Source organism: Chlamydomonas reinhardtii, chromosome 17, assembly GCF_000002595.2.
Source record: "Chlamydomonas reinhardtii strain CC-503 cw92 mt+ chromosome 17, whole genome shotgun sequence".
Lineage (NCBI taxonomy): Eukaryota > Viridiplantae > Chlorophyta > Chlorophyceae > Chlamydomonadales > Chlamydomonadaceae > Chlamydomonas > Chlamydomonas reinhardtii.
In genome coordinates, this window is record NC_057020.1 from 954,462 (window position 1) to 976,057 (window position 21,596).

At 62.4% G+C, this 21,596-nt stretch overlaps 4 protein-coding genes across 4 annotated transcripts; 3 read left to right on the forward strand and 1 right to left on the reverse strand.

Annotated features, from left to right (window-relative positions):
* The first annotated feature begins 270 nt into the window (after positions 1 to 270).
* CHLRE_17g703050v5 (uncharacterized protein) lies at positions 271 to 10,252 on the forward strand. The gene is made up of 12 exons (XM_043071947.1): positions 271 to 611; positions 927 to 1,079; positions 1,299 to 1,346; positions 1,831 to 2,064; positions 4,707 to 4,822; positions 5,166 to 5,748; positions 6,098 to 6,181; positions 6,653 to 6,775; positions 7,136 to 7,996; positions 8,288 to 8,560; positions 8,819 to 8,866; positions 9,350 to 10,252. The coding sequence occupies exons 1-12, from the start codon at positions 405 to 407 to the stop codon at positions 9,641 to 9,643; spliced, it is 3,024 nt and encodes a 1,007-aa protein (XP_042914406.1). The 5' UTR covers positions 271 to 404; the 3' UTR covers positions 9,644 to 10,252.
* Positions 10,253 to 10,972: 720 nt separating this feature from the next.
* Positions 10,973 to 13,840, reverse strand: CHLRE_17g703075v5 (uncharacterized protein). The gene is made up of 2 exons (XM_043071948.1): positions 13,615 to 13,840; positions 10,973 to 13,298 (listed from the first exon to the last, which is right to left on the reverse strand). Exons 1-2 carry the CDS (start codon positions 13,754 to 13,756, stop codon positions 13,273 to 13,275), a joined length of 168 nt encoding a protein of 55 aa, XP_042914407.1. The 5' UTR covers positions 13,757 to 13,840; the 3' UTR covers positions 10,973 to 13,272.
* A 3,330-nt stretch (positions 13,841 to 17,170) lies between these two features.
* On the forward strand, positions 17,171 to 19,632 carry CHLRE_17g703101v5 (uncharacterized protein). Its single transcript, XM_043071949.1, has 4 exons — positions 17,171 to 17,587; positions 17,689 to 17,802; positions 17,870 to 17,986; positions 18,263 to 19,632. The coding sequence occupies exon 4, from the start codon at positions 18,878 to 18,880 to the stop codon at positions 19,262 to 19,264; it is 387 nt and encodes a 128-aa protein (XP_042914408.1). The 5' UTR covers positions 17,171 to 17,587; positions 17,689 to 17,802; positions 17,870 to 17,986; positions 18,263 to 18,877; the 3' UTR covers positions 19,265 to 19,632.
* Positions 19,633 to 19,690: 58 nt separating this feature from the next.
* On the forward strand, positions 19,691 to 21,379 carry CHLRE_17g703126v5 (uncharacterized protein). Its single transcript, XM_001701186.2, has 2 exons — positions 19,691 to 19,924; positions 20,097 to 21,379. Exons 1-2 carry the CDS (start codon positions 19,777 to 19,779, stop codon positions 20,768 to 20,770), a joined length of 822 nt encoding a protein of 273 aa, XP_001701238.2. The 5' UTR covers positions 19,691 to 19,776; the 3' UTR covers positions 20,771 to 21,379.
* Positions 21,380 to 21,596: the final 217 nt, after the last annotated feature.

Consider the following 21,596-nt stretch of genomic DNA (forward strand, 5'->3'; position numbering starts at 1 on the left):
ACGCGTCAAAGGGATTGTGGTCGTCGCGCCCAGCCGCGTGACAAACGTGTGCGCGCTCTAAGGACTTCCAAAGTCGACCCCGAAGATACTACAGGTCAAGGCCGCCTGCAACCCATCACAGGTCGACTTCTCAGCACTGGGAGTTTCAGGCATTGTGTGCATGCGTGCATGGGCGCATGGGGTTTCCAGCGCCAGCAGCCTTTCCAACCCGTTTCTCTTCATCTGTGTTTGGTTTGGTTGTTGCCCTTAGATACTTAGTTTGGCGTCTAGGGTAGAGCAGAGGCTTGTGCACAGCGCGATATTATTTGCCTAGGCCGCTATTCTTGCGTTTTCTGTTACCGTGAATCTCACCTTCCTAACTATGTAGCTGATTGATGAGGCATTGAAACCTACAGCAAAGCGATATGAGACCTGCGCTGTCAAATCGACAAAGCGCAGCTTGCTTCGTGCACGCTCGGCCATGGCTGCGGCCTCGCATCTTAACCAATACAAGATGCAAAACTATTTTATCTGCTCAGACTGGTGCTGGGACTAGCCAGACCTCGCTGCATTTTGTGCTGGACCAGCTGCGGCGGGCGCAGGGCATCGGCAAGCTTGACCCGAATGCGGAGGTAAGCTCCAGAGTCCTGTTTGGGAAACGATTTGGGGCGGCGTACGGTGCAGCAGCGCCGGAGCCTTTGGCATGCCTGACCATCTCCACACCCCTGCGCCAGCTCCCAGCTCCTCCGGGGCACCGTCACCGTTCCACACACAAAAACGCACCCCCCCAACTCACACACACAAATCACGTCCTGGCGCACCCCAGCCTGCGCCAGTTCCCAGCGCGCCTGTGTGCACCACCACCTGTCTTCATCCACAAACCAACTCAACGCCCCCTCACCAACCCAACCCAACCCAATCCACGCAACCCGCACGGGACGCGGCAGGCGGTGGTGTCGGGCCGCGGTAAGCACCTAGGCATTGCGGTGACGTGGAGTCTGCGCTGGACGGCGGGGGGCGCCTTCAGGGAGGAGATACGCGGCCCGCAGCTGACCTTTGCGTGGGGGCACGACGGAGCCGCAGACAGCAGCTGCTGGGAGGTGCGCGGCGTGGCGTGGCGTGGGGTGTGTGGGGGTTGTAAATGCCATGGGGGGCCGGCGTGAAGTTACCCCTCGGACCTGGGGTCTGAGGGGCTGGGGGCCTGGGGGCGTGGGCATATGATTAAATGTGGCGTCGCCACACACCGTGCGCTTGTGTGCGCCGCACACCCGCAGCACACCCGCACACACCCGCCTCGCCCCCCGCTTTCCCCCCTGCAGGTGGACAGCTCCGGACTGGCCCGGTACATGGAGTGCGACGACCACGAGGTGGGGGGGATGAGGGGGGGGTGCGGGTGGGGGTGCGGTGGGGGTGGGGGTGCGGGTGGGGGTGGGGGGTGTATTGATAGGGGGCGGGGGGTGGGTTATAAGTACCAGCCCAAACTAAACCAAAACAAGGGGGGAAGGGGATGAGAGTTCCGGCTGGCCGGGTGGCGACGTGTATGTGTATGCAGGATAGGGAGCTTGAGCTGCGGCAGGATGAGAGGGTCAGGAAGGGCTGTGGGGTGGCGGCGGGGGAGGCGGCGCGGAGGCAGCGAGGAGCCGTGAGCACGTCTACACCTGCCTTTCCCTCCCCCCACTACTACCACTTCTTAATTAATCATGAATGTAACCCCCACTACCGTCTACCACTTCCTTAACTAGTTATGAATGTAACCCCCATCGGTAACAACGCGTCTGCTATACTACTGTCCCTGGCTACGCCATTGCTTCAAAAACAATCATGAATGTAACCTCCCCCCCCTCCCCCCAGGCCGTGCTCCTGACCGCCTACCTGCGCACCGGCTGTTGGCTACAGCCGCACCTGGCCGACCGCTTCGACCTGGAGCTACTGCCGCCGCCCCTCATCAAGATGGCGGGCGGCAGCAGCAGCAGCGGCAGCAGCAGTAGCGGGAGCAGCAGTAGCAGTGGAGGTGGTAGCGGGCAGCCGCAGGCGCCGTCGCCGGATGAGGTTGTGGCGCTGGGCATTCGAGTGCGGGGCAAGCGGGTAAGAGGGCGTGGGGCAGCAGCATAGCCACGTGTGTGTGTGTGTGTGTGTGTGTGTGTGTGTGTGTGTGTGTGTGTGTGTGTGTGTGTGTGTGTGTGTGTGTGTGTGTGTGTGTGTGTGTGTGTGTGTGTGTGTGTGCGTGTGTGTGTGTGTGACAACGGTATACAGTTGTTTATCAGATCACGTGATCGTGTATCCGGACAACCCGTAGTTGCTAGTGCCAGGGGCGCATTAGCACCTTGTTTGTCGCGCATTGGTCTGGCAGTACATGTCTCCCAAGCCTACGCGTAGCGTTAGACGTCAGTTTGGCCACAGGAGCCGCACCTCCATCTATTGTGGTTAGACACTGATTTGGCCCTAAGAGCCGCACCTCTGTCTATATTGTGAGACGTCGGTTTGGCCCTAGAAGCCGCACCTCCGTCTATATCAACACTGCTGCGAGCCGGCAGCTGGCCACTATGCATTGTGTGTGTGTGTGTGTGTGTGTGTGTGTGTGTTAAAAAACGAAACGAAAGCCCGCCCAATGACGCGACGGAGTTACTTACCGATACCCACCATTTTTACCGAGCGTCGCGTGACTGTCGTGACCCAGGTAGTCATACTTACCCGCGATAAGCCTGGAACCCCGCGGGCGACCATTCGGCCTGACCCCGCGATGCACCTGTATGCGTCCATGCTCCGCACCCTGGGCGCGCTAAACAACGTTTACCCAGCACGCCTAATTCCCAGATTCCCGCCCGCTGGTCGTAGTCGAGCTCACCTATAGGCAAAGGTGGAAGCATGGGCATAGGGCGGCAGCGAGGAAGTGTCACGGGCATGTGAATGGCAACGGCGATAAGAGAGGCGGCGTGCAGCAGACAAGCTAGGTATCACGCGTCCCAAATCCCGCCCACTAAGTACAATAACACTATTGGAAGAGGGCGAGTTAGCGGTGGCACTGCGACGAAACGGGGTCGAGGCGGCATGGGGGACGTGGCGGGCGGCGGTTGCAGCGTTTCCAGACGCGTGTCAAGCTGGTGTGTGTGCGTGTGACGTGTGTGCGCCGTGGGCTGGCGGGAGCTGGCCTCCCGCTCCCCACTCCACGGCGGCACCGAGGCTAGGCACGCTCGCGGCCGCAGTGGCCGCGTCGGCTGTGCGTGACGAGCCAGCCCCCCCTCCCCCACCCCCCAGAATCCAGTTACCCCCCTGATAGTGACCACGCGCCGCGATGTGTCGCGGGTAGTGCCGCGCCGTACGCCTCGGCGACCTGGCCGTACTCCGTGACGAGGTCCGCCGTCCGCCATAGCCACCAGAGCCATCAGGTGGTCGCAGAAGGTGACCGAGCGGCACCGACGGGCACATCGCGCATGCATCGAGGGCACCGGACGGGGTCCCGGACCTGTGACGCGGGCTTAAGAGACAAATAGCGCGGTGCTGGTACCGAGACCAGCGGGAACAGGGCGACGAAGGTGTTGAAGTTGAGCTCGTCGTCGCCCAGTCCGCCAGGTCGCCCAAACTACCCCAGCTCCGCGCACCCGGCCCATTTGAAAGGTACAGTACAGTTTAGCAAAAGCAATACCCGGGGGCTTAAAAGCCCTCAGCCCAAAGGCCCGCCCATAGGTCCCTCATTGGAAAAGCGAGCCCCAGCCAGAAGCGCCAAGACCCGTCCTGACTTCCTGAAGCCCTGATGGCCCCTGACGATCCACAGATGACACAGGCAGTGCCCTTGTGTTAAAAAACCAAACGAAAGCCCGCCCAATGACGCGACGGAGTTACTTACCGATACCCACCATTTTTACCGAGCGTCGCGTGACTGTCGTGACCCAGGTAGTCATACTTACCCGCGATAAGCCTGGAACCCCGCGGGCGACCATTCGGCCTGACCCCGCGATGCACCTGTATGCGTCCATGCTCCGCACCCTGGGCGCGCTAAACAACGTTTACCCAGCACGCCTAATTCCCAGATTCCCGCCCGCTGGTCGTAGTCGAGCTCACCTATAGGCAAAGGTGGAAGCATGGGCATAGGGCGGCAGCGAGGAAGTGTCACGGGCATGTGAATGGCAACGGCGATAAGAGAGGCGGCGTGCAGCAGACAAGCTAGGTATCACGCGTCCCAAATCCCGCCCACTAAGTACAATAACACTATTGGAAGAGGGCGAGTTAGCGGTGGCACTGCGACACTGTGTGTGTGTGTGTGTGTGTGTGTGTGTGTGTGTGTGTGTGTGTGTGTGTGTGTGTGTGTGTGTGTGTGTGTGTGTGTGTGTGTGTGTGTGTGTGTGTGTGTGTGTGTGTGTGTGTGTGTGTGTGTGTGTGTGTGTGTGTGTGTGTGTGTGTGTGTGTGTGTGTGTGTGTGTGTGTGTGTGTGTGTGTGTGTGTGTGTGTGTGTGTGTGTGTGTGTGTGTGTGTGTGTGTGTGTGTGTGTGTGTGTGTGTGTGTGTGTGTGTGTGTGTGTGTGTGTGTGTGTGTGACGAGCAAGGGCATTTGCGGTGGCGGGTAGTGGGTATGCCAGTATGCCCCCCTCCGCCTCCCTCCGCCTCCCTCCGCCTCCCCCCGCCGCCGCCCCTGCATGTACACACCTGCATGCCACTGTGTAGATATGTATGTGTGTGTGCAAATACGGTATGTCTGTGCGCACATGCATCTGGCTGCCCGCCCGCCCGCAGTTGCGTGTGCGGGTGCTGGTGCGGCGGCGCGACTGGCGGCTGTTGGGCTTTGACCACCGCATGTGCGCCGACACCGAGGTCTGGGAGCTGGGCGAGTGGAAGGAGTGGGACACAGGGTGAGCGGGCGTGGGGTGAGCGGGCGTGGGGTGGGCGGGGGGCGGGGTGGGGCGGGGCGGGGGCGTGTGGGAGGGCGTGCTGGGATTGTGGTTTGCTGTGGTTTGGTGTATGTTGGTGCGGCGCGGGGTGTGAGGGAGAGCCTGCTGGGCCCGTGCTGGCGGCTGCGGGACAGGGACAGGGACAGGGACAGGGTGCGCACGTCAGCACGGATAGGGCAGCATGGCAGGGGGCGCAGCGCCGCTGACGGCAGGGCTTTGAACAAGACAACCCGCACGTGGATCCCTGCCGGAGGTGCGCTGCCCACCGCGCTGCTCCCCCCTCCCCTCCCTGCCGCTCCTTCAGGGTGCTGTACCCCTCCAGTGCGGTGCACAAGGCCTCAAACGGCGGCCAGCACGCCTACCTCACAGGCGCAGGCGCGTTGGAGCGGCTGTGTGGGGCCGCTGCTACCGCCGGCAGTGGCAGCAGCAGCAGTAATAGCAGCAGCAGCAGTAGCAGCAGCGTCGCGGATGCGGAAGCCGGGCCCTCCCTTTCCAACTCGTTGCTAGCGGCAGCCTCTCGCGGCGCGCAGGCGTCCGGTCCCTCCTCCCCCCCAGGGAGCGTGTCTGTTTCTCCGGAGGGCGCCTGGGGCGGCGGCGCGGCTGTAGCACCGGCTCAGGCGGCGGTGGAGCAGGCGGCGGAGCAGGCGGCAGTAGCAGCTGGCGGCGCGCCCGGAGACTGCCTGCCTGTGCCCACGTTTTTCGGCATGCCGCTACTGCCGCCCATCCCTACCGACACCACCTATGACCTGGGCACGGCGGCTGGCAGTAGCAGCAGCAGCAGTAGTGCTGTGGGGAGCAGTAGCAGCAGCAGTGGCGATGGCGGTGGAGGCGCGGCGCTGGGGTATTCGCGGGTGCCGCTGTGGCGGGCCGCCAGTGGGCACTACCTGGTGCGTGTGTGTGCGTGTGTGTGTGTGTGTGTGTTTGTGTGTGTGCGTGTGTGTTTGTGTGTGTGTGTGTGTGTGTGTGTGTGTGTGTGTGTATGTGTGTGTGTGTATGTGTGTGCGTGTGTGCGGGGCGGGGCGGGGAGGTCGTGCCAGGGGGGGTAGGGGGGGCCGGGGCGGGTGCCTTGTTGAGGGCGGGATCAAGACTCGGGATGGGGTTGGGAAACTCCTGGATACGTCATTTGTGGATTCACTGCATACCTTCGTCTTCACGGGCCACGCCCCACCCGTCCCCCCTCTACCTCAACCCCCTCTCCCTCCACACCCCTCTCCCTCCATCCCCCTCTCCCCCCAGGTCCGCCCCTCCATCAACGGGCAGGAGGGCGGCGGCTACTTCGTGCTGGACAGCGGCGCCAGCGGCTTCGTGGTCACACCGCAGGTGGGGAGTGGCGGGGAGTGGTGGGAGGTGGTGGAGGTGGTGGAGGTGGTGGAGGTGGGGGTTGGGAGGTGGGGGTTGGGGATGTGGGTGGGGGTGACGGAGGGCTTGTTTGCACCAGTCTCAATAAGAAAGCAAAGGGGGGAAGGGGGTTGAAGAGGTGGAGGGGCAGGGCTCCAAATGCAAGACGGAGTGTTAAGGTGCGGGTGAGTGAGGTGTTGCAGATACTTGCATATGCCGCCACCCCATGCCCCCCGTACCCCCGCCCAACTCCATTTGTGCCCTCCCCTCTCCCCCTTCCCCCTCCATCGCTGGGCTCGAGTCCCCACCCACCGATCCACACACCCCAATGCTGTACCACTGCGCCCGGCTACAACTTCACTTCTTCTTGACTGACCATGACTGTAACTCCCCCCCATTCCGTGCCCCCATTCCCCAATCCCCCAATCCTCCTCCTCCCCCTCCCCTCCACAGGCCGCTGCCCGGCTGGGCGGCCAGGCGTTCGGCGAGACTCACGCCGCCTCCGTCAGCGGCAAGGTGGCGGCGCGCTTCATCCGGCTGGGCGCGTGGGCGCTGGGCGGCCTGAGCATCAGCAAGGTGGGGGAGGGGGGAGGGGGAGGCGGTTGTAAATACCGGCCCAAAATAAATCAAGCCAAGCCAGACTAGCCCAGCATAGGCAGAGGCGTTAGTTGCAAGCGATAATACTTATGGGATGGGGGCCGAGGCGTCGTGGAGCAGCAGGGCGAGCGGCGCCGGCGATTAAAGTCACCGCCCGGGCTCGGTCGCGCGCACAACAGCACAGGACAGACAAGCGGAGACGACAAACTAAACCCAAGGCTTACCTGGCGACCAGGAAAGCAGGAGGAGGGGAGGGGTGCCTTTTGCCCGCTGCTCCTACTCTGTTCCCGCTGCCCTAACCTCGCAACCCTTCTGCTACTGCTGCCCCTGCTGCTACAGCCTGTGTTGATGGTGATGGAGCTGGAGGGCCTTGTCAAGGGGGCGCCGGGGGAGGTGGTGGGCATCGTGGGGCACGACCTGTTCCGGAGGGCCGTGCTGGAGCTGCCGGCAGTAGCACCCGGCAGCAGCTGCAGCGGTAGTAGCAGCGGCAAATCCGCACGTAGTAGCAGCAGCAGTAGCAGGAGCGGTAGCGGCAGTAGCAGCAATGGCAGCGGCAACGGCACGGGCCACTGCGGCGCGGGGTCGGAGGAGCTGGAGGGGAGCGGCAGCGCGGCCTCCAGCTTGGATGACTGGGAGGAGGCGGCGGCAGGCGGCAGTAGCAGTCACAGCAGTAGCAGCAGCAGCAGCAGCAGCAGCAGCAGCAGCAGCGGCCGCGGCAGTAGCAGCAGCAGCCGTGGCAGTAGCAGCGTGATGGGGCCGGGCGGCTCGGGGTCAGACTCTGGCTCCGAGGAGGAGGCGCAGAGGCAGGCGGGTGGGCGGGTGGCTGCTACAGCCGCCGCCGCCGCCTCCTCCGTTGCTACTGCTTCTATCGCTGCTGCCGGGCCTGCCTTCGGCAGTAGCAGGGCCCGCGGCACGCCGGGTTTCGGGCCGCCGCCACGGCCGCCGCAGTCGACCCCTGCGTTTGAGGCCTCTTGCTCGCTTGGGGACCGGTCTAAAAGCAGCCTTGGAGCCAGCAGCAGTAGCAGCAGCAACAATGGCAGCAGCAGCGCCGCGGCTCGGCGGTCACGTGGGCGCAGCGTCACGGCACGTGCCGTACGGCGGGCGGCCCAGACGGTGCCGTACTCACTCCACGAGATGGGGCTGCACCACCCGCTGGAGTACGGCAACGAGCGGGGCTGGGTGTGGCACCCGCTGGTCATGGTGGGTGGGGTTTGGCACGCGTGTGCGCTGGCAATCTGCTGGTGTGTTGTATTTAAATGTTGGAGGACGGAGTCGTGGTCCGGCGAGTACGCCTTGCGCGCATCCCATTCCCCAGACCACATCCCAACCTCTCCACATCTCCCATTCTTGTCCCCAACCCCGACGATTCCTTGGCAACCGGGACCTATCTCGCTCAGCTCGGGCACACAACCCACCTCTCCTCACCTCCCCCCCCCCCCCCACCTCCCCCCACCTCCCTCTCCACCTCCCCTCCCCCCCCGCCCCGGCCAGATCGCCAACCTCCCCCACGTGCGCCTCACCTTCGCCGACCCCCACGACCCCGCCGGGCCCCCCCGCGCCGCGCTGCTCATGCTGGACAGCGGTGCGTGCGGCGCCGACCTCATGCTGCACGCCCGGGCGCAGAAGGAGCTGGGGCTGCTACAGCCGCCGCAGCAGCCGGCTGTAGCAGGGGCGGCGGCGGGGCGGGGGGGCGGTGGCGCTAGCCAGCAGGGGCACTACCTGAGGGGGGTGGGGCAGGACCCCAAGGACTACGTGCAGCTGCAGGTGGGCGTGTGTGTGTATGCGTGTGTGTGTAGGGTTTGTGTAGGGTGTATGTTTGGGGGGATTACAAGGATTGGGGGAAGAGGGTAGTTCATTCCCGATCCCTGCTAAACCAAGACCCAAGGTGAGGGGATCTTGGTTGACTTGATAGGCTGTAGCCGCCACTGCCACTGCCCTTTTCACCACTGCTGCTGCCGTTGTCACCCCTATTGCAACTGCCACTGCTGTTGCAACTGCTGTTGCTGCTACTGCCACTGCCAGGTCCTGGATCTGCCCTGGCTCGAGATGGGAGGCGTGCGGTTCGAGAAGGTGCGCCGGTTGGGGGAGGGCGCGCGAGGAAGGGGGGAGAGGGATGCATTGGTGAGGGAGACGAAATGGATCATGCAGCAGGACGCAGGTTGGTTCGCCGGGTGCTGGGTGCTGGGTGCGAGCAGGTGTGGGTGCTGTGTGCGTCACCTGGCTTGCGCACTTGTGCCCGTGTGTGCCCGTGTGCCTGCGTGTGCCCGCCCCCCTCCTGCCCTTGCCACCCGCCTCCGCCGCACCAGGCACCTGTAACGCCTCTGCCCTGCACTCTGCAGCGCGCACTGCCCAGTGCCCACCCGGCGCACCACCACCCCCTGGGCCCCACTCTGACCTTTGACCTTGGCACCGACTCTTTCTCCCCCATGGTTTAGTTTGGGCTGGTATTTACAACCCACCCTCCACCCCCCTTCTCCTGCCCACCCCCTGCATCCCCCCCTTACCCCTGCACCCCCCTGCGCCCCTCCTTCCTGCCCACCCACCCCGCGCCAGGTCCGCTGCATGTGCGCGGCGGTGGGCGGCCTCGACATCTCCATCTACTCCCACGGCATCCTGTGCGGCGACCTCCTGTCTAGGCTGGAGTGGGCCGTAGACTACACGCACAAGCGCATCGGCTTCAGGCGGGCAGCGCAGCGGGAGCAGGGGGAGCAGAGGGGGCAGGGGCAGGGGGGCGTTGCTTCCCTGCTGGGTGCGGGTGCGGGTGCAGTTACGGAAGGGGCAGCGAGTGTGGCGGCGGCTGCGGCAGAGGCGGCGGCGGCGGCGGCGTCTGAGTTTGGCCGGCCGTGAGGGGTCGTGAGGGCGTTGCTGCAATGGACGGTCGACAACAGCATTGCAGTGGGAGTGAGAAGGGGGCTGTTGGGGCGGGAGGTCTGGGGTTTGACGACAGATTATTGCCGCCAATAGTGCGCATCTGGAAGCTATGTATTGTGCAATTTTGACCTCGTGGCGTGTGTGTTTCAAGTAAGCTGCGCGCCGGTGGCGTGTGCGTCCAGATTGATAGGATGGTGCGGATGTGCGGCGGGCCGGCGGGCGGGGCATTGGGTGGCCGACCAGATCGCCGAGGGAGGGAGGGATGCCGCTGCTGCCGCCGCCGCCGCCGCCATATGCAAGGGCGGGGGTTTCAGAAGAAGATGCAGAAGAGCTGATAGAGGTGCGGGGCAGAGGCGGGGCTGCCTAGGAGGTGGAGCCACTGAGGCCCTTGGCCGCTGGGGCCGCAGGGCGAGTGTGTAACCCTGGGCCTGGGTCGGCTCTCGATGACGCCCCGCACCGCCGCTTCATCTGTGATCCGTCTACTCCTTGCACGTGTGGTTGTGTTTGTTCCCGGAGCAATCTGCAGATTCCCGGAGCAATTCCCGGAGCAATCTGCAGATTCCCGGAGCAATCTCCGATTCCCGGAGCAAAGCGAAGGGACATGCCGCCCTCAAAAGTTCACTGCGTCCGTGCGTGCGTCTGTGCGCCGTACACGATGCAGGGTCAAAATTTTGAATTCTTCTCGGCGCAGCCGCGCGGCCGGCCGCCAAGCACGGGGGCGCAGTACTCGCATTATAGATATGCACGATATTAAAAAAGCGGGGCGCGGCGCCGGCCGCGCGCGGAGAAAATAGGTCGCGACGGTTTCGCGATAGATCGGAATTTTGCGAGCTGTCCCGCGCACTGCGCCGCGCGACTCCGCGCCAGCCATTACGCATGATAAAATCTGTATATGATTTACTGATATACAATCGCATCAGTGGGGCGCCGGGCGGCCGGGACAGCGAGTTCGGAAGTGGTGCTCGGCAAACTGCCAGAAGCTGCCTCGCGCCGAGCTGCTCGTTCGGCCTCCAGCCCAGCACCGATTGGTGTTGTAACATTCTTAGAAGTGTTTGGAACACTCGGCGGGCTCGGGCAGCGTGGTTCACCGCGTCGGCATTTTAAGCATTTCCCGCGCCGAGGTCTGCGCCGCGGCCGCCCGAAGCTGCCGCTGGGTTGCACGCGCTGCTCGAGTGCTAATTAGAGATGTTTGGGCAAGTCAGCGGGCACAGACAGCGCGGTTCGCCAACCTTAGCATTTGGGACATTTCCCGGACCGAAGTCCGCGCCGCGGCCCCACGAACCTGCCGCTGGGTCGCAAATGCTGCGAAGATATCTGTTACAGCGCGTTAAGGTCACTCGGCGCGCACTCCGAGGACTTCCGCGCCTGCACACGCCTTCCCCTTTCCACCTTTCCACCCCGTGGGCACCCGCGCTCAGAACGGCGGACCCACAACACCGCGCGCCCTCCCCGCTGCTTGCGTTCCGTGCCTGGCCCTCGACAGCGCTCCCAGGCGTCCGGCGGCAGCCCGTGCCAGCCAAGGAAATGCCCAAACCCACCCCACACACGCCCCTGCACCCCCACCCTCCCCAAGCGCCGTCCAAGCTACCCCAACCTCCCCGCCCCCCTCCAATTTGCTCCGGGGGGATGCGTCAGCATCCCGTCATGTTGCGGAGGGATGTGTCGCCCTCAAAATTTCACTGCGTGCGTCTGTCTGTGCGCTCGTACTCCCATGCAAAATGCGCTCGCCCTTCCGCTCGCCGGAGCCGCGCGGCCGGCAGTGATATGCAGCGCCGTTACACTCGCACATAGATATGACAGTACATTAAAAAGCGGGGGCGCGGCGGCGGCCGCGTGCGAAGAAAAGAGCTCGCGATCGTTTCACGAAATTTAAATTTTCCGAGCTGCCCCGTGCGCTTCGCGGCGTGATTCCGCGCCGGCCAGTGCATATGATGAATTCTGTATAAAAGTTACTGATATACAATCGCATCAGCAGGGCGCCGGGCGGTCAGGAAAGCGAGTTCAGGAGTAACGCTCGGCAAACTCCAGAAGCTGCCTCGCGCCAGGTTGCTTGGCCGGCCTCCAGCCCAGCACCAATCAATGTCGCAACATTATTAGAGGTGTTTGGAACACTCGACGGGCTTGGACGGCATAGTTCGCCGAGTCGGCATTTTTAGCATTTCCCGCGCCAAGGTCCGCGCCGCGACCGTCCGAAGCTGCCGCTGGGTCGCGAATGCTGCGAAGATATCTATTGCAGCGCGTTAAGGTCGCTCGGCGCGCATTCCGAGCACTTCCGCACTTGCACACGCGTTCGCCCGTTCCCCGCTTCCACCCCGTGGGCACCCACGCACAGAACAGGAAACCCACAACACCGCACGCCCTCCCCGCTGCCTGAGTTCCGTGCCTAGCCGTCGACAGCGCTCCCAGGCGTCCGGCGGCAGCCCGTGCCAGCCAAGGCAATGCCCAAACCCACTCCCACACACGCCCCTGCACCCCCACCTCCCCAAGCGCCGTCCAAGCTGCTCCAACCTCCCCGCCCCCCCTCCAAATTGCTCCGGGGGGATGCGTCAGCATCCCGTCATGTTGCGGAGGAATGTGTCGCCTCCAAAACTGTGCGTCTCTGCGTGCGTCTCTGCGTGCGTATACGGCACAATCCCGAGAGCGCTTGCCCTTCCGCTCGCCGCGGCCGCGCGGCCGCCGGTGATATGCAGTGTTGTAGCACTCGCATACTAGATATGCACGATATCAAAAATGGGGGCGCGGCGCCGGCCGCGCGCGGAGAAAAAAGGTCGCGACGGTTTCGCGAGCATAAAAACTTCGCGAGCGGTCCCGCGCGCACTCCGGCGCGAGCTCGCGCCGATATGTACATAATATGAATTCAACATATCATGTACTGATATACAATCGCATCAGCGGGGCGCCGGGCGGCCGGGAGAGCGAGTTTGGGAGGGGTGCTTAGCAGAAATTGGGAAGCTGCCTCGCGCCCAGCTGCACGCCCGGCCTCCAGCGCAGCACCAATAAATGTCGTAACATTGTTAGAAGCGTTTGGGCCGGTCAGCGGGCTCGGACGGCATAGTTCGCCGAGTCGGCATTTTTAGCATTTCCCGCGCCGAGGTCTGCGCCGCGGCCGCACGAAGCTGCCGTTGGGTCGCAAGTGCTGCGAAGATATCTATTGCAGCGCGTTAAGGTCGCTCGGGACGCATTCCAAGCACTTCCGCACTTGCACACACGTTCGCCCGTTCCCCGCTTCCACCCCGTGGGCACCCGCGCTCAGAACAGGAGACCCACAACACCGCGCACCCTCCCCGCTGCTTGCGTTCCGTGCCTGGCCATCGACAGCGCTCCCAGGCGTCCGGCGGCAGCCCGTGCCAGCCAAGGAAATGCCCAAACCCACCCCCACACACACCCCTGCACCCCCCACCCTCCCCAAGAGCCGTCCAAACTACCCCAACCTCCCGCCCCCCTCCAAATTCCCGGAGCAATCTGCAGATTCCCGGAGCAAAGCGAAGGGATATGTTCCCGGAGCAATCTGCAGATTCCCGGAGCAATCTCCGATTCCCGGAGCAATCTGCAGATTCCCGGAGCAATCTCCGATTCCCGGAGCAAAGCGAAGGGATGTGCCGCCCTCAAAACTGTCCGTGCGTGCGTGCGTCTGTGCGTATACGGCACAATCCCGAGGGCGCTCGCCCTTCCACTCGCCGGGGCCGCGCGGCCGCCGGTGATATGCAGTATTGTAGCACCCGCATACTAGATATGCACGATATCAAAAATGGGGGCGCGGCGCCGGCCGCGCGCGGAGAAAAAAGGTCGCGACGGTTTCGCGAGCATAAAAACGTTGCGAGCGGTTCCGCGCGCACTCCGGCGCGAGCTCGCACCGATATGTGCATAATGTGAATTCAACATATCATTTACTGATATACAATCGCATCAGCGGGGCGCCGGGCGGTCGGGAGAGCGAGTTCAGGAACGATGCTCGACAAATTTCCAGAAGCTGCCTCGCGCCGGGCTGCTCGCCCGGCCTCCAGCCCAGCGCCGCTCGGTGTCGAGACATTGATAGAAGCGTTTGGGCCGCTCGGCAGGCTCGGGCAGCGCAGTTCGCCGCGTCGGCATTTTTAGCATTTCCCGCGCCGAGGTCGGCGCCGCAGCCGCGTGAAGCTGCCGTTGGGTCGCAAGTGTTGCGAAGATATCAATTGCAGCGCGTTAAGGTCGCTCGGGACGCATTCCAAGCACTTCTGCACTTGCACACACGTTCGCCCGTTCCCCGCTTCCACCCCGTGGGCACCCGCGCTCAGAACAGGAGACCCACAACACCGCGCGCCCTCCCCGCTGCCTGCGTTCCGTGCCTGGCCGTCGACAGCGCTCCCAAGCGTCCGGCGGCAGCCCGTGCCAGCCAAGGAAATGCCAAAACCCACCCCCACACACGCCCCTGCACCCCCACCTCCCCAAGCGCCGTCCAAGCTACCCCAACCTCCCCGCCCCCCCTCCAAATTGCTCCGGGGGGATGCGTCAGCATCCCGTCATGTTGCGGAGGAATGTGTCGCCTCCAAAACTGTCCGTCCGTGCGTGCGTATACGACACAATCCCGAGGGCGCTCGCCCTTCCGCTCGCCGCGGCCGCGCGGCCGCCGGTGATATGCAGTGTTGTAGCACTCGCATACTAGATATGCACGATATCAAAAATGGGGGCGCGGCGCCGGCCGCGCGCGGAGAAAAAAGGTCGCGACGGTTTCGCGAGCATAAAAACATTGCGAGCGGTCCCGCGCGCACTCCGGCGCGAGCCCGCGCCGATATGTGCATAATATGAATTCAACATATCATTTACTGATATACAATCGCATCAGCGGGGCGCCGGGCGGCTGGGAGAGCGAGTTTGGGAACGATGCTCGGCAAATTTCCAGAAGCTGCCTTGCGCCGGGCTGCGCGCCCCGCCTCCACCCCATCACCGATCGATGTCGAGACATTGAAAGAAGTGTTTGGGCCGGTCAGCGGGCTCGGGCGGCATAGTTCACCGAGTCGGCATTTTTAGCATTTCCCGCGCCGAGGTCTGCACCGCGGGCGCGTGAAGCTGCCGTTGGGTCGCAAGTGTTGCGCAGATATCAGTTGCAGCGCGTTAAGGTCACTCGGCGTGCACTCCGAGCACTTCCGCGCCTACACACGCCTTCCCCTTTCCACCCTTCCACCCCATGGGCACCCCCGCTCAGAACGGCAGACCCACAACACCGCGCGCCCTCCCCGCTGCTTGCGTTCCGTGCCTGGCCCTCGACAGCGCTCCCAGGCGTCCGACGGCAGCCCGTGCCAGCCAAGGAAATGCCTAAACCCACCCCCACACACGTCCCTGCACACCCACCCTCCCCAAGCGCCGTCCAAGCTACCCCAACCTCCCCGCCCCCCCTCCAAATTGCTCCGGGGGGATGCGTCAGCATCCCGTCATGTTGCGGAGGGATGTGTCGCCCTCAAAATTTCACTGCGTGCGTCCGTGCGTGCGTGCGCGCCGTACACGACTTGCCCTTCCGCCCGCCGCGGCCGCGCGGCCGCCGGTGATATGCAGCGTTGTAGCACTCGCATTATAGATATGCACGATATTAAAAATGGGGGCGCGGCGCCGGCCGCGCGCGGACAAAAAAGGTCGCGACGGTTTCGCGAGCATAAAAACTTTGCGAGCGGTCCCGCGCGCACTCCGGCGCGAGCCCGCGCCGATATGTGCATAATATGAATTCAACATATCATTTACTGATATACAATCGCATCAGCGGGGCGCCGGGCGGTCGGGAGAGCGAGTTCGGGAACGATGCTCGGCAAATTTCTAGAAGCTGCCTCGCGCCGGGCTGCTCGCCCGGCCTCCAGCCCAGCGTCGCTCGGTGTCGAGACATTGATAGAAGCGTTTGGGCTGCTCAGCGGGCTCGGGCGGCATAGTTCGCCGCGTCGGCATTTTTAGCATTTCCCGCGCCGAGGTTTGTGCCACAGCCGCGTCAAGCTGCCGCTGGGTCGCAAATGCTGCGAAGATATCTGTTGCAGCGCGTTAAGGTCGCTCGGCGCGCATTCCGAGCACTTCCACACTTGCACACGCGTTCGCCCGTTCCCCGCTTTCACCCCGTGGGCACCCGCGCACAAAACAGGAGACCCACAACACCGCGCGCCCTCGCCACTGCCTGAGTTCCGTGCCTGGCCGTCGAGAGCGCTTCCAGGCGTCCGGCGGCAGCCCGTGCCAGCCAAGGAAATGCCCAAACCCACCCGCACACACGCCCCTGCACCCGCACCCTCCCCAAGCGCCGCCCAAGCCACTCCCGCTCCCGCCCCCCCCCCTCCAAATTGCTCCGGGGGGATGCGTCAGCATCCCGTCATGTTGCGGAGGGATGTGTCGCCCTCAAAATTTCACTGCGTGCGTCCGTGCGTGCGTGCGCGCCGTACACGACTTGCCCTTCCGCTCGCCGGGGGCGCGCGGCCGCCGGTGATATACAGTATTGTAGCACTCGCATAATAGATATGCACGATATCAAAAATGGGGGCGCGGCGCCGGCCGCGCGCGGAGAAAAAAGGTCGCGACGGTTTCACGAGCATAAAAACCTTGCGAGCGGTCCCGCGCGCACTCCGGCGCGAGCCCGCGCCGATATGTGCATAATATGAATTCAACATATCGTTTACTGATATACAATCGCATCAGCGGGGCGCCGAGCGATCGGGAGAGCGAGTTTGGGAACGATGCTCGGCAAATTTCCAGAAGCTGCCTCGCGCCGGGCTGCTCGCCCGGCCTCCAGACCAGCGCCGCTCGGTGTCGAGACATTCATAGAAGCGTTTGGGCCGGTCAGTGGGCTCGGGCGGCATAGTTCGCCGCGTCGGCATTTTTAGCATTTCCCACGCCGAGGTCTGCGCCACAGTCACGTCAAGCTGCCGCTGGGTTGCACGCGCTGCTTGAGTGCTAATTAGAGATGTTTGGGCGAGTCAGCGGGCTCAGACAGCACGGTTCGCCAACCTTAGCATTTGGGACATTTCTCGGACCGAAGTCCGCGCCGCGGCCCCACGAAGCTGCCGCTGGGTCGCAAAATGCTGCGACGATATCCGCTGCAGCACGTTAAGGTCGTGCGGCGCACTCGGGGAGCACTTGCGCGCACTTGCACACGCCCTCCCTCATGCCCCCCTCGCACCCGTGGGCTCCCGCACTCAGAACAGCACACCCGCAACACCGCGCACCCTCTCCGCTGCTTGCGTTCAGTGCCTGGCCGACCAGAGCGTTTGCGTGCACCCAAGCGCAGCCTGTGCCGTGCATGCAACGCCAAAACACGCCCGGGATTTGATGTTGATATGATGTGATGTGCGGATTCAAATCACTTAGCACAGTGCTTGTGCGCTTCCCCCTCTCCCCAATTCCTTTCTGCCCTCCTGATCCATCCCATGGACCTTCCCTCTTTTCCGCTGTCCATCCAATGTGCACCCATGAGCAGACTAGGGGCTTACGTGCCTGGCTCTCCACACATGCACTCCCAGCGCACCTCACATCCCTTGTCGGTTGTGTGCATAACAAAAGTATATTTCCAAGTTGCATCTTTGAAATTGCACAAGAACCGCGTGCATCTGGCTCATGCAGTTGAAGTGACTGCCCGACTTCTATGATTATATCGCGTCGGTCTTATTTTACAATACGTTTTGTTTACAAACTACTCTTTAAAGTCATTACTGTATTCTACGCACTTGCTACAGACATTTTTTCCACACAGGTGTTTCGGAATGATGTTAACATAATTAGAGAACTCACTCGCATATCTGCGACAGTCACTGGACAATCCGTTGTGCTTGACAACGTGATCGCCAGGAATGGCCACTCAGTTCAGCCATGATTCCGCTCGGAGCCGATCCACAAGCTCTAGCTCAAGCTCTTCTATGTCTTCATCGCCACCTGACTCTGGAGGCTGGTCACCAGGCCCGTCACTGAGCGGCCGCGCACCTGGTACCAACTCCCCGCCGCTTCCCCTCGGCTCCCCTCGGCTCTCCACCGGCTGCTGGCATACGCCTTACAATCCTCGCTCATCTCATGTTACTGCTTCGCAGGTGCCGGCATACCATCATCGCCCCTTGGCTCTGGGGGCTTGTTGCTGGGTCCATCGTTGAGTGGCCGCAGCAACTCGCAGCTGCTTTCCCATGGTTCACCTGGGCTTTCCACGGGTGAGCAACCAACTACCGGCGTTGTACGATTTGCGATGCTCGCTCATCTCGTGCTATTGCTTCGCAGGTGCCGGCAGATCCATAAGGGCGGGTTTTCTGCTGCGACAAAGCGGCAGTCGCGCCAGCGCTTCTGACAGTCACACCAGCGGCAGCCAGCAACAGCAACGGCTGACGGCAGTTTGTGGTAAGTATATTGTAATACACAGCTTCGTTTATGTCTTGTCTTTACCCTATGTTATCAGCATGCAAGCGGCTTAGGGTCAATTGAGCAGACGATTGCGGCTGCAGCACGCGCACATGCCTTTTGCCACTCCCCACGGCAGTCAGCACAGCCTGTCTGAAGCGCTTCCTTTGCCAGATGAGCTTCCATTGTTGGAAGAACCACCGCAATTACCATAGTCATCTCTGTCCTCAGTCTACTCCTATTCTCAATCTTGTTATCCGTGTTTGTTACATGCAGGTGTTCCCAGCAGACCATCTGTGGCTGCTGGACCGCAAGTTGCAGCTGCGGTTGCAAGCAGGTGTGTCGAGGATATGGACCTAGACAGTCGAACGGATTCAGATGACGAGAGCAGCTCTGACAACGAAAACGAGAGCAGCCATCATTCCGCGCCGCCCGCGCATGACAGTCCGCTACCTGCAGCGCTAACAGCAGCATTTCGGTCTGCAGCAGCTCTGGCAGTAGACGTGAGCGGTACGTCGCACGCAGATAATCCGCTGAGGGGCCCATGGGGACGCTTGGATGGGTTAGCTTGGCCCGGGGCGGAGGGTGAAACTGTTTCACATCTTCGGACCATTTGGCGCGCTCTTCAACAGCCAGCAGCTGCACAACAGGCCGCAGCTAGAGCTCAACACCACGCCGAAACAGAAGCAGCACGGCGATCGGCGTTATCAGCTGAGCAAGCTGCGGCTCAACGGCGCGCTCACGCCGAAGCAGAAGCTGCTCGCCGAGCACGGTTGCAGCTTGAACAGGCAGAGGCCGCACGCACTGCTCACGCCGCAGCAGAAAGAGCACGGCGAGCGGCGTTACCGGCTGAGCAGGCAGCCGCCGCACGTGCTGCTAACACGGCAGCGCATGCCGCCCACCGAGCGGCGTTATCGGCTGAGCAGGCAGCGGCCGCACGCACTGCTCACGCCGCAGCAGAAAGAACACGGCGAGCGGCGTTACCGGCTGAGCAGGCAGCGGCCGCACGTGCTGCTCACACCGCAGCAGAGGCCGCGCGTCAGGCAGCCCTCACACCAGAGCAGCTGGCAGCTGAGCGTGCCGCGCGTGCTGCTGCTGATGCGCACCGTTACGCAGAACGTGCAGCTGCTGCTCAGCACGATCCAAGCTCAGACCTGCCCGGGATTCTCGCCGACTTTCTTCATATTCCAGATACCAGATACAAAGTGGTCATACAATCAGAAAACATGGATGGGCTTACGCCACCCCGTTATGGTGACGCACCGCCTCCGCCAGTAGCAGAGAATGGCCTAACGCTTGCAGTGCAGGCCACCGAACACGCACAACACAGACCCGCGCCGTTGCCAGAATGGTTCGGACATAACTTTTCCAGCTGGCAGCGCCTGATGCAGAGTGTGCAGCAACAGCATGACCAGCAGCAAGTCACAAGCAGCTGGCTTTATATGCCGCTAATCGCTGATGCGCTGCTCCCCGGACACCCATCAGTACAGTCGGCCTTCCCCTTCCGGCGCCCCCCGGACTGGAACCAGCTGGTAGATCCGCTGCGTGCTGGCTGCGCAGCCCATGGCATCACAGCAAATCTCCTGCCATTGAACAGGCGCTGGCACATGCACCCCTTCTGGCAGCAGTACGTACTTAACACAACACTTGAACCAGACCTCGTGGATACCCTAGCAGCGCTGGTGGAGCACTGCCAATCCGGCAGAGGCTGGACGGGTGTACAGGCGACACTAGAAGCGCAACGGCTGGCCGCGTGCGGTGAACCGCTGATCGGAGTCCCGGGCTCTGGCATGGGGCCTGGCTGGGTCCTGCTGCCGCCGGCTGGGCAGCGGCCGTCCAGGGTTTCAGACTCTGGCATGCGGGCTGGCTTCCTGCTGCCACGGGTTGGGCAGCAGTCATCGCCTTCAGCTACGGGAAGCCCGCTTGGTGGTGGTGACGGTGAGTACGGCAGTACCCATATGCGCAGTAACTGAACAACTAGAATAGGCCTGGACTCTGCTGTGGGTGATGGCAAGCGCCCAGCATCAATAGTGTCTACAATACACACATCCAACCACAGCAACATCCCAATCTGACATAACACGCACACACTTCCTTGCTCACTGTGCAGGCCCAACCGCAGCTGCAGCAGTGTCAACAGGACTGGTACCGCCACCACAACCGTCGCGGCCTGCAGCTCCACCAGCTCGCATGCCCATGCCGCGACCGGAACAGGCCCCCACCACAGCTCCGGCACCAGCAGCACGCCTACAGTACCCGCCACCACCAGCACCGCCTGCTGACAACTCGGTACCGCCCCCGCCGCTGCCACAACATGTACAGTCGCTCGCAACACAGGCCGCAGTGGCGCGCGGGCCCACACAGCCAGCAGTATGGTTCGAGCACGACTTCTCCGATTGGCAGCGCCTGCTGCAGAGCGTGCAGCGACAGCCCGGCCAACAGCAAATCACAAGCAGCTGGCTCTTCATGCCGCTAATTGCCGACGCGCTACTTCCCGCGCACTCAGCCCAGGCGGCCTTCCCATTCCAGCGCCCGCCGGACTGGAACCAGCTGACAGGTCCACTGCGCACCGGCTGCGCCACGCACGGCATCACAGCGGAGCGCGTGCCGCTGGACGGGCCGTGGCACGCAACGGCCACCTGGCAAGAGTACGTGCTGAACACTGCGCTCAGCCTGGAGCTCATTGAGACGCTGGCGGCACTAGCAGCAAGCTGCCAGTCTGGCGGCGGCTGGGTGGGGGTGCAAGCAACGCTTGCGGCACAGCAGGAGGCCATGATGGCATAACAAATGGGAAACCATATGAGCAGGGATAGCTTGTGTGGAGCGATTTGTCATCGCCGGTAAGCGAATTGAACTGGAATTGAACTGAACGAATGATAGCTGTGAAGTGGATGTACGAATACACGTGGAATGGCAGGTGACCAATCCAATTTGGTGTGAGCAAGCTAGTTGTGGATTCAAAGTATGAATACACTCGTGTGGAGCGGCTTGTCACCGCCGGCGAGCAACATTCAACAGACTGCAATTGCTTGCGTTTTCTCCATGTATGGAAGAGCAATGAAACTTTAAGAGTCACGTACCTGCAGTTACTTTATAGCGTCTGGTCAGGTACAAGGCTAGGATAAAGAACAATGGCCTTGTGCTATGAAGTGGTCAAGCAGCAAGCGGTAGTCCTTAAGGATAGCTTGGGTGGATGGAGCGACATGTCACCGCCAGCAAGCAAATTCAACTGAACGAATGCTAGCTGTGAAGTGGATGTGTATACGCACGTGAAATGACAGCTGACCAATCCAATTTAGTGTGAGCAAGCTAGCTGTGGATTCAAAGTATGAATACACTTGTGTGGAGCGGTTTGAACAACGCCGGTGAACAACATTCAATAAGCTGCTCATCACACACATACACACACACGCCCGCCATCCCCCAATCTCCCCAAGCCGCCGGGTTCAGGTCGCTCAGCGCGCTCGGCGCGCTTGCTCGGCACACCCTCTCCCCCCTTCCTTCCCACACTCCCGCCTTCCCCTTTCCACCCTTCCGCCCCATGGGCACCCACGCTCAGAACGGCGGACCCACAACACCGCACGCCCTCCCCGCTGTTTGCGTTCCGTGC